This window comes from Aptenodytes forsteri, unplaced genomic scaffold (assembly GCF_000699145.1).
Source record: "Aptenodytes forsteri isolate BGI_AS27 unplaced genomic scaffold, ASM69914v1 Scaffold88, whole genome shotgun sequence".
NCBI lineage: Eukaryota > Metazoa > Chordata > Aves > Sphenisciformes > Spheniscidae > Aptenodytes > Aptenodytes forsteri.
Window position 1 is genome coordinate 2367908 of NW_008795948.1, and position 12108 is coordinate 2380015.

At 37.5% G+C, this 12108-nt stretch overlaps 1 protein-coding gene across 7 annotated transcripts in view; it reads right to left on the minus strand.

Annotated features, from left to right (window-relative positions):
• Positions 1-10692, minus strand: part of ADD1 (adducin 1) — a 34259-nt gene extending 23567 nt beyond the window's left edge. For all 7 annotated transcript variants that reach the window (XM_009285386.1, XM_009285385.1, XM_009285389.1 and 4 more), the window contains exons 1-8: positions 10459-10692; positions 9058-9220; positions 7334-7485; positions 4066-4146; positions 2171-2320; positions 1125-1268; positions 900-998; positions 357-533 (exon numbers count right to left, since the gene is read on the minus strand). In XM_009285386.1, the coding sequence (XP_009283661.1) occupies positions 357-533; positions 900-998; positions 1125-1268; positions 2171-2320; positions 4066-4146; positions 7334-7485; positions 9058-9220; positions 10459-10653 (1161 nt within the window). In that variant the 5' untranslated portion in view covers positions 10654-10692. The remainder of the gene's footprint in view (positions 1-356; positions 534-899; positions 999-1124; positions 1269-2170; positions 2321-4065; positions 4147-7333; positions 7486-9057; positions 9221-10458) is intronic.
• Between the last annotated feature and the right edge of the window lie 1416 nt (positions 10693-12108).

The following is a 12108-nucleotide window of genomic DNA, read 5'->3' on the forward strand; positions in this document are numbered from 1 at the left end:
TGGGTGGGGATGGGAACAGAGGGGAAGACAGACTAAGGAGTAGCAAGCACCACAGAACTCTCATTTAGAAGTGCCAAATCATACAAGGATCCCCTCTGGTCTCACTGATAACTACCAGATTATGAATACAGAAGTAAATCTGCTACCTGCACAAAGGACACCTGAAGAATTCTGTGATGCTTTTCATGCTGTCTCCTCGTCTGAGGGCCCTTAATCTTTGGGAAAGAACAGGCTGCAGGCTGTATAAACTATGCCAACTACATGCAGCCCATTCTTCACTAATGTCCCTTATTGCAGCTTTTAAAGCATTTTATACATTATCATATGAAACAATTAGACAAAAACGCCTGCCTTACCAGATTATCAAGCATTCGCATAAGAGCTTCAAATTCCTGTTCGCCAATCTGCCATTTTGGATGGGATACAGTACCCTCACCTGCTGGAGACTCAGGGGAACGAGACTTGGCTTTATACTTTCCAGGATCTAAAAGCACTAAATTGTCAGGTCCACCTGCACTGGCCAGGGTACGTACCTTAAAAACAATGAAGTCATCTTTTAGTTTCTTGGAAACCCAAAAACCAAAAGAAATTGACATCAGCATAACAGAAGAAATCTAATTAATTTTAAAGCTAAATAAATTAACATACTTGCATAAAAGTTGTCTTAAGGCTTTGAAAATATCTGTTTTAATAGGCAGTATATATCAAATCGATGGTTCCAATACAGTATTTGAATATTGCTTGTTAAACCAACGTTTTGGACGTCCTCGCATAATATAATGATTTCACAGATCACCACGTTAGTTTAGATCAAGATTTTAACCAGTAACGTGTGCAACTATTAATCTGTTTGTTAATACTGCAGACTGTATTATTACATAATATACTAAAATTCTTACTTGAATCTCACAGGCAAGCACTAGATTATGAATGTAGTAGAAAGCCTCCTCAACAGTCTCTCCAACTGATACTAAGCCATGGTTTCTGAGAATAAGGACCTAGAGAGACATTGCAAAGAAAGTTAACAGCAGTTAAGGCAAGTGTTTTCTTGCTCTTGACTAAAGATTATACCTCCCCTACCCCCACACACATACTTTTCTTTAATTCCAGATGTAAATACTGACCTTGCTTTTAGGCCCCAAATTTTTCTGAATAACCACCTTTTCTTCATCATCCACTAAAATACCATGGTAGTCATGATAAGCTACTTCTCCCAGAGAAAGCGCTTCAGGTGAAATTGGCAAGAGACCACACTTCATTGCAGAAACCTGAGAAATATTAAAACAACTAACTTAATTTCTTGCAACAGATATAACGGGGAAAAAAAAAAATATCATAATGATAAAAATGATAATAAAAAAATATGTTAATATATTATATGTATGTGTCTGTGTACAGGCACATACATAGTGGTCTTCTACTCCATCCCTAAAGCCTCTATTTTTTGCAACTTTTGGACTGGATACAAAAGTCACATTGATCTTGGGTCTGACTCAGTATGGCTGCTTTTATCTGAAATCAACAACCCCCAGGGGTTCCCCCCCCCCCCCGAAGAAATTTAGTGACGAACTTTGACACAGGTAATTCCACAGCACTGTGGGTAAAGTTAAGGAATATTTTTAAAGACTCTACTCTATATCACAATTTTAGGAATGTGATCATTTATCCTTAAAATGGTTGTATCACTGCTGTTAATCAGTTAAAAAAAAAAAATCAGAATGTGAACTCTGAAATAGTTACCAGATGACTCTCTCAAAAAAATTCCAAAGAGGTAAAACTGACTTGTAACCAGCAGCTCTAATGAGAGGTGTTGGAAAAGTTTCAAATATTTAAGAAAACCTTGATAAATTGTGCTTTACAAAACCAACAAAATATGCTAAAGCTCTTATGATTCACTGTCAAAAGATATGGTCTTTTGTGGTAAAGGACACACAAATATGAAATATGTATTTTCCAATTATAAAGCTCAATTTACCATCTGACCACTCATGTAACAACCAAATAAGGAGGATCTGATTGATCCAAACAGAACCACATCTCTGAAGGCAGACTTAAAGGCTTTGTGCCCTTCAAAAAGGAAGCAAATCTGTGACTAAGGGGGACCTACCTATTTTCCAGTTGGGTGGGGTGGGGGGAACAGGACAGATGTCAAGCTAAAAAGTGTGCTTACCGCTGCCCCTGCTGGCGTATGAATATGAACAATGCATTTAACATCAGGTCGAGCTGCGTAAATTGCAGAGTGCAAAGTAAAACCAGCTTGGTTTACTCCCAAGTTAGTGCTTCCACGATCAACTACATCTCCCTGAATATTGATTTTAACCTGGGAACGAAAAGAATTAGTTTCATAAATCAATCAAGACTGCCAAAAATCTGATTTAATTCAGCATCTACCACTGAAGCTCTAAAACTGTATTTCTTTCAGCATTTTATTTTAACAAGTGTCAAAATGTGCATTATAAGGCTGTAGGTAGGTGACCAGGGCCCTGTGGCTTGAGATTAAGCTAACTGAAGAGGACATTAGGAACTACTGGATATAACACAAGAAATCGCTGCATGTAACAGGTAACACTGCAAGAAGCTGACAAAAGTAACAGACAGCGCTGTGACAAACGGCTGCATTTCACAGAGAGTTATGTAAGAAACTCGCAAACTTTACAGATACCTGAAAAGGAGTATTGGGAACCTTTTGGGGAGCAGGTTTGTGAAAGGTAACCATACCACTGATACCATGTAAGGCTAAGATTGCCCAGGTAACATTATAACTACCAAATTTGGATATGGACATAGCAAAACTGGAATAAAAGGGAAAAAGTAATTATGCATGGGTTGTTTATTTGGGAGAGAACAAGATCGGAGAAAATGGAGTTTCAAAGTGGAGAAGGGAAGAACAAGCATGGGAGGAATGGAGAGAAAGGGGCGATAAAGGGCCAGTCATGTAAGCAGGCTGCTGGTCAGCATGCTCATCTGGCTAAGCTATGTGCCTTATCACTGTAGCCTATCTTCTTATTAAATCCTGCTGCTAGCTATTTTCTGTGTGAACACGCTCTCTATTGTGTGTGCGTGCATTTCGCTACCTTCATGCAACCTTCATTCTCAAGGTACTTACATTCCTGATATGGAGATAAAAGCAAAACACCTTAAAAAAACCCAAACCGTAACACAAAAAATACCCCCACAGTGTGACCCTTACCCTCTTCTAAAAATCTTGTAGTAACATGAAAGGGCAGGTCTCAGTTTTCTTCATTCCTTTTCTTACAGCTTTTTCAATTAAAATTTTACAGATGATGGTTAAGGTGGAGTTAGGTAGGAAAGAGCCAACCTTACAGATAGCTGAGGGGCAGTATTGGGACCTTAAGGTGTCAAGAGCAATACAAGTTTGAAATGTTACTACTCTTGTACATACCCCTACATACTTACCTCACCTCTCTGCTAGAGGTTACTCACCTTACAGTAGCCAGGTGGAAAGAATAGTGTGAAAGTTTCTATTTTGTTTCAACACAAGAGTCAGCCACATTAACTCAAGATGCCTTCAGCAGCAGTGTTGACTAGACTGAAGATAAATGCTCACAAAACGCTTCCCACTAGCTAACAGTTAAGGGAGTTGTGTCTTCAACTGCAACCATTAGATCTCAAAAACATAATTTATCTACACCCTCAGCTACTGACATCACTAAATGATGGCAATTAAATCAGGCATCTGACACAGTGTCTTGAAATTGTAATTGGTTTGCATCATTTATGTCTGAAACACATACTGTTTCCCTTGACAAGCCTGACTCGACAGCCAACAGCTTTCAAGGGCACGATGTCATTAGCTGTCCAAATGACCTGGCTCCTCTTTACAGCTAGATCAACTAGAGGACACCTAGTGGTGAACACGTGCAACGAAATCTCTCTCAAGACACCTCAGCTGTACCAAAACCAACCATGTTCAATAAAACTATTCTAAACACGTAACACAGAGTAAAATGTTCTCTAGGACATAATTTAAACAGTGACAGATATACAGACAGAGCAGATTCAGCTATTCATATTTTACAGCTGTGAAAAACAGTAACTGCTTACCAGACTAGATGCAGTAACTTCACTATAGAGGAGTCCAAAAGGTACAATGAGGAAGTGCTCCTGCTCAGAATTTACTCTGGCCTAAGGATAAAATGAGTAAAAGTTATTAAAAATATTTCATTAAAGCATACAAGAAGGCCCAAAAACATGAAAGTTACTTTCACTTCCTGAGTATGGAACGGGCAAGTATGCCTGTAACACATGCTACTGTCATGTATGCTACAACAGATAATCAGCATACAGCACAGTTAATTAACTCATGTTGAACAAAACCAGATGGCAGATACATGCCAGAATCCTTCAGATTGGTGGAAGGTAGTAAATCCATAGATCCTGTGGTAACAACAGCTAGACTACTGTGGATAAAAGGAATGATACTGAGAGAAGTGGGGGGAAAAAAGTTACTTTTTTTTTTTTTAGAATGAGTTTATACTCCAACTGTATTTCTACCCTAGTAAAACAGAAGATATGAAATAGAAGTGTGTGAGAAAACGCAAGAATTTGGCCCACAGAACTAAAACATCTTGATGCTGAGAAGGGTTTCATCACTGATGCTGGTGCCATGTGAGACATCTGTGAGCACTACAGCACACTCGTAGGTTTTCTACCAAGTATCCTGACCCCCACTTGTGTTTTTGCTCTTTTGTCTAATTCACACAATCAGGAGTTTCTAATACAAAAATAATTCTGACTTCAAACCATTCACATCTTGCGATGCATCTGTTTAAAGTCTGTACAATGAGAAGTACAGGACAGGGACAGCTCGGTAGTTTATGTGTGTCTCAGTGCAGAATTAAAAGGCTTCAAGTGTTTTACTGGATACATGAAACAACTCCCTATTTTGCTATTAGTCTACCCAGTTTTTGTGTTTGATTTATTTTTAATGTTTTTAAAATTTTATTTATTTATGAGTTTTCCATTTCCCCGAGGTGCAGCTACTTTATGCTCCCTCATGTCTTCTACCACTTGCAAATTCAAATACATATATACTTTGATACAGTTCTACTGCAGGGAAAAAAGTTTCTAAAATAAGTAGTTGATCAATCATCCAAAAGCTTCTGGTACAAATCTAGCTTCCTTTACAACCAGCTGGTAACATGTTATAGCATAAGAGCCTTAAACTGCACCAGTTAGTTCAAGCTAACCTGTATTTATGAATCACCAAAATAGTCATCCATTAAAGAATTGTAAATTATCTAGAATACCTTTTACTTATTTATGCAAGACAAAGAACAAGTATTATTCAAAATGCCCCAAAAGCTAGTAAGAAAGCTCAAACGTAATTAAACAAGCAGCAAGGCTCACAAACCACCTTACTTTACGATTAGATCCAATAAACAGCTCGTGCCCTCAAAGCAAACCAAGACTTGGTGAATGATGTGTACCTTCTGTAAACCTGTAATCTCAAATTCTGCCTAACCCTGGAGGCACCCAAGTTTAGTCTACATTATTGTACTTGACATGAAAGCTCTTGATGCTCTGTAATTCTGCTTCCGCATCAGGACTACACCAGTCTGAACAATTCCACACACAGCAGCTGTCAGCGATTGATAAGGATCCAGAAAAGCAAAGATACTCCACCCAGTTCCCCGATATGCCCAGATTGGCATACACTCTCATATCCTCACAATTCCTTTCTCCTCTAACACAGAGGCTTATGCCCCTCACAGAAGGCTGTTGTATCTTTTCTCTTAAGAAGTGCACTGGCAGCTTTTAACTTGAATGCAGTCATCTAGTAATTATAGCATCCACTCACAAAAACCTGAAAACCTGGAGTCAAACTCCAGCTCTGCATGAAGTGGTAGGCATTCACCACATTCCGAAGGAGTGCCTTACTACCACACTACTAAATGTATGGGTGTACGGAACAAAGACAAGACTGTCTTGTAAATATAACAACCTTGTTCTCTATCAGCTTCTGAAGGTAAATTATATCTATTAGTCACCTTTTAGAATGCTATTTACTGGAGGAGTTTGTAAAAGATGGGTGAACTATGACTTGTGATTGCTGGTGACAAACCATTAACCAAGAGCTTTCCAGCACCATTCTGCCCTTCAAAACTGTCTAAAATACTTTCAGAATCTCATACTCCAAGTGCTGTATTCCACCTCAACTGGTATCACCATTATCTGATGTTCCTGTGTTTCCCCCCCACCAAAAGAAAACAAACTTGAGGCATTCCACCCCAATTCACATGCCCTTGCCTTAACCACTTCCCTAAGCATGCCGCTCTTTATTACATTTACCTTTTTATCTAAATGCATAAACATTCCCAGGGCTGAACTTTACACTAGAAAGCCATCTCCAAACCTGCTTGCCTAGTGATCTTTTTACCACATTAATGTCCCTTTTACAAAATCTATTCTCCTGTCACGTATGAAAAATCAGGGGGTGGCACAGAGTTGTTTACAAGAACCATTATGTTGGATACGTTCCCTTACTAAAGGAACCAAATGATCTAACCAACATTGCCTTGATCCTATGCCTACCCATATCACTTATCTTCATCGGTTCACAAATAATATACCTTGAAATCTCAAAAAGCAGTAATAAAAAAAATTACCATATCTCATTCACACTGCAACTAGAAGAACTGAAAATACATAAAGGACAACCTCTACTATGTAGAAAAAAAACAATTCAGCTCTGTTAGGAAAACAATTGACTGAGTTGCACACCACAGCTGTGACTTTACTCATGAGACTCATGTTGATCATTCTTCTGGCATATAAAACCTCCTTGATTTGACCTCCTTGTCATTATTTTTATGGATGCCAGCGATTACTCAGTCACAAGGAAAATTGTTGGCACACTACATTAAGCTAAGTAGCTTGCTCATGTTCAGAAATACTATGGCTTCTTTTTCAAAAAGGTTGGTACCTTGAATTATAAAATTCAACTGCATGACTAATAAGAAGATATTTTTGTACTTAGCAAGAAAACCAAGGCATAACCTTGCAGAATAAAACATACAATTATTCAAAGCATTTAAGATACTAAAAGACTGAGGCTTTCAGGAATCTTAATTTCATCATAAGAACTTTCATGTACACTCTCTTAAGACTCTATTCAGGCTTTAGTAGCTGACATCCAAGCTGTTCCAGTTCTTATTCTTGAGATGCAATGACAAATCTCTTCACTATTATACTACTTTCAATACCACTTCGCTCCTCTTCCACACAAAGAGCAAATGACAGATGGGGGAGGGAAGCAATTCTCTTGTATGTTAAAACAATTGATTCTGTTATCTGTTGATTCAATACTCACTGTTATATGATTGTAAATAAGCTGAGACCAGCCAAAGAGATCTGCTAATCTGTAGAAAGCCGCCAATTTACATCGTAACAACTTCTCCCCTTTTTCATAAGCAATGGAATCTGATCCTCTCAGATCATTCACTGGTGTCACCATGCCAAGACCTGAAAAGGAGAAGGAGTAAAAAAGCACAAGGGGGGTTGCGTTCAACATCAGTTAAAACCTAACAACATGCACCACTATTATAGTGGCTGTTTCTACTAATTTATATCAACATATTAACCTAAGAAATGGATAGCAAACTTTAATTACTATAGTGGCCTAATATATATTACACAAATATAATGACAGTCTTGAACAAGGTAATTTATCTTCGGTAGACTCAGCATTTGTTTCCTTACTTAATATTCATTAGTGCTAAGGTGACAGTGCCTTCCTTAGCAAAATATTTTTTTTCCTCTCTCAAACTAATGATTGTCTGTAAAATACAACTTAATTGTTAACAGAAAAATGTAACCCCAAATATTCCACTTTTTGAGATACATGATTTGGTATTCCTGAAAAGGAGAATTATACACCTAAAAAGACACACACAAGTTCATTTAAATAGGAAACATTAAGTACAAGCTAGAGAGAGGAGGATTATGGTAAATAATTACAAATACTGTAGTTCTAGTTACAGTGCAGTTAGAAATGTGGTTAAAAGTAACTGTGATAAAGCAGAACCAGGCCACGCTACAGTCTAAACTACGGATTTATTTTGGAGCACAGGCAAAGATTTATATAATCTTAACACAAAACCTGTGTGTACATAGAACCATAGAATAGTTTGGGTTGGAAGGGACCTCTAAAAGTCATCTAGTCCAACCCCCCTGCCATGGGCAGGGACATCTTCAACTAGATCAGGTTGCTCAGAGCCCCGTCCAACCTGACCTGGAATGTTTCCAGGGATGGGGCATCCACCACCTCTCTGGGCAACCTGTGCCAGTGCTTCACCACCCTCAGCATAAAAAATTTCTTCCTTATATCTAGTCTCAATCTACCCCCCTTTAGTTTAAAGCCATTCCCCCTTGTCCTGTCGCAACAGGCCCTGCTAAAAAGTTTCTCTCCATCTTTCTTATAAGCCCCCTTTAAGTACTGATAGGCTGCAATAAGGTCTCCCCCCGAAGCCTTTTCTTCTCCAGGCTGAACAACCCCAACTCTCTCAGCCTTTCTTCATAGGAGAGGTGTTCCATCCCCCGATCATTTTCATGAATGCATTTGCACATTTTCATTTTTGTTTTCCTTGTTTTTCCTGCTGATGTTTCTTGTCTATAGCTTAACTTCACAGAAGAAAGCTGCAAACGGTGTTTCAATGGCAAAAATAATTCGTTTCTAAGGACCGTCACTGTTACTAGACTACTAATGAGCGTTTCATTTTCCAGCAGACAGTCCATGTGGTAAACATTAGCAATATTTAAATCTTTAATTTTTTTACTAGTGCTGACTTATCAGGCTTACTTTTCAATTAAGATACCATACTTGAAATAGCTTTTGATATAAATTATATAAATGAATCACATCGCATATCACTGTGGCATTAGAAACTAATCAATTCATTTTATGTTTGCAATGTTCCTGTGAGCAGAACAGGATAGCATTTGAACTTCACAGCATTTTTCATGTCATTCACACTGTGTTCATTTTAAGCCTTTCAAAAAAAAGAATTCAACTATTATAAGTTAAGGTGCACTCACTCATGTTCAATGCAGCCATTCCGCCTTGTGGTGCTGCAGGGTAGACATTTGGTACATTCGTTGTCATGAAATCCGCAATCTGCTGTAAAGCCAATAAACCTGTTGGGTTCTTCCCCTTCTTAAACTGTTCCTGAATCATAGATTCCAGTTCTTCACAAAAAGCCTAGCAACAGGACATTGCATATTGTAAAGCATGTTCAAACGAACTTCAACCTTTCACACACAGCTTCTTTTTAGCACTTGATGGAACATCCTATACTTCTGAAAAACAGCTCAGGGCAGAATTACTGGGTGCATAATGTTACTTGAAAATGTTGCTCCCTAGAGCTCCAATGATACGAGTCGCTTATTTTTTTTTGTGAATGGAAATTCCAGCATTCTCTCTTCAAGTAACACCAAAACTCATTGAACCTACTAATATGGATTTCTGGAAGAAGGAGCAGGATGTACAATCAACTTGAACACAAAACATGAAAGGAAAAGTAGTAGAACCAGAAAAGAGAAGGAAAATTATCAGTGTGGCTCACAGGGAACTGAGAGCCAAGAAGGCATCCAGGAACACAGGAAGGAATAGCCATTGAATTTTTAAAATATGTTTAAACAAGACTTTGTTTAGTTTTTTCCTGGTTGTTTTTTTCTTTTTGGTCTTGGGTTTTTCTTAGTTTTAACTTTGAAAGGAAGAAAAGATTTTTTACTATTGCTGGTAGCTGCTGCTTTTGACAAGAACACTGGAATTTGTACTGAAAGAGAAGTATTCCAGTCGTTAAGTGAATCTAAATAAAATGTGTTGATTTCACATGGAAAAAACTGTAAATATACCATTACATCCCTATTCTTAATGAAGTTGTGTCATGAAATGTTTTGTATCTAAAGTCACCCATCAGTTATTACAAAAGGAACAAATGTTATGAGAGAAATTTTGCTTTATGTAAGTTCTCCCTGAGGGAAACATCTTTAATATTGTATTTCAATCATTCACAGTTTATTATTGTGCACCATTTCAGAATCATGCATGAAAAACAGAGCACAGGACAGACCTGCCTTGTATAAGCAACTCTTAGAAGAGGTACTTAATTTCAGTGTTTAAATAAATACTAAATATATGAAACAAGTGAAAAAATATCTGACCAGGACTAGATGGACAATATGAAAGAGCGTTGACAATTACACAGAGAATTCTGAAAGCAAGACTGAAGAGCTGCTTCATGCATAGACAATAAAAATTCAACCAGGTAACGGGAGGAAAAATTAGGCTACAATTAGGATACTTTAGAAGAAAGGCCAACCAGAAAAAAGATCAAATGGATCTAAGATACCACAAACTTCTCCAATTCCATAGGGATATTAAAAATAGAGATAATAAATTTATCACTTTAAAGTTGGAGCATTTTCTTTTCTTACTGGGCTTTGAAGAATCATGGAGACTCTCTTCTTCTGTTCCATCATGTTAAAATCCTGGCGAAGGTCAGGTGCCATATTCCTCTCTCTCAAATAATCTGGATTATTTTCATCAACTCGATCAAAATACCTCTCTTTATGAGGGGCTGTTGTTGGAGGTGGTGAAGTCACCACCCCCACACCAGAATCACCATTCATAGCACAGTTTTAAGGAACCTATGAAGAGGGGGCAGAGAGGAGGAATAAATAAATCAAGCAAGGAAATAATTAAGAACTTCATACGTGTTTCTTGTTTCAGAGTAACAGTTCAAATCCATCTAAAATTAGCATGGCTTCCCAAACACAGAAACCATGTTTATGCAATTGGATAGCAATATTTTAGAGGAGAAAAAAGATTTTAAAATACAAGATTAGAAAAGTAGGCTAACATATATGCAAAGTCAAATATGCTACATATGTACATGTCACACAAAACTAACACAAGAGTTCCCATTTAAACTACCTCCTGTTCTTTAAGCTGTCTACACAGGTTGATTTTCAGAAGCACGGAAGTCCTTCAAACCTTCTCACAGACAACGACAGAGAAGTTCAAGACACATGAGGTCTTTTGGGTTTTTTTGGTTTGGGGGATTTTGTTGTATGTTTTTTTCTTTTTTTTTACTTAAAAAGTTAAAGCAGACATAAAGAATATTGTACAAATCAGAATTTAAATCATTACGGATAATAGGGTATTACACATGTTAATTAATATGAAAGAATCAACCCACCAAAACATGCTCAGATTGCGAACACATTTCTGGAGACAAACTCAGAAATCTGACACTACAAACTGAGGCGTGCTTTTCACAAATATATTTATTTTAGGTTCATTCAACAACATGCACATCACTACACTAGCATGTGGTTTTTGGAATCTGGAAAGCACACACCATAAAGAATATTGTACAAATCAGAATTTAAATCATTACGGATAATAGGGTATTACACATGTTAATTAATATGAAGAATCAACCCCACCAAAACATGCTCAGATTGCGAACACATTTCTGGAGACAAACTCAGAAATACTGACACTACAAACTGAGGCGTGCTTTTCACAAATATATTTATTTTAGGTTCATTCAACAACATGCACATCACTACACTAGCATGTGGTTTTTGGAATCTGGAAAGCACACACACAAAGACAACCCCCCACACACTGGCCAGGTTTCATTTCAGTTTTACATGTTGTAATCAGCAATTGCATGTATCTACTAGAAAGGCTGGAAACTCAGCTGGTATTGCTCATACACACATCCTTCTTTCCCTCACAGGAACCCCTTTGAGTAACATTATCTCAGTTTACTGGGCACAATATTATAACCTTTGTTCCAAAATCCTTTTTAAAAGATTTTTTGAAGCCTTCTGCTGACGAGCAACCAGTTCAATAAAGCCATCCTTGCAACACCTTGAGACTCAAACCTCTGATTCCTGATCATCTGACATATCAAATTAAAATTAAGCTTTTTCAGAAAAGGTTTGTTTTCTTTGCATATCGTACATGATTAAACAAAATGTCACTAACAAACTGTACTTCACTGAACTGTAATAAGAATATTTAACTTTGAATGGCTTCCTAATTCAGCAAACTGCAATTATTTACATTATACA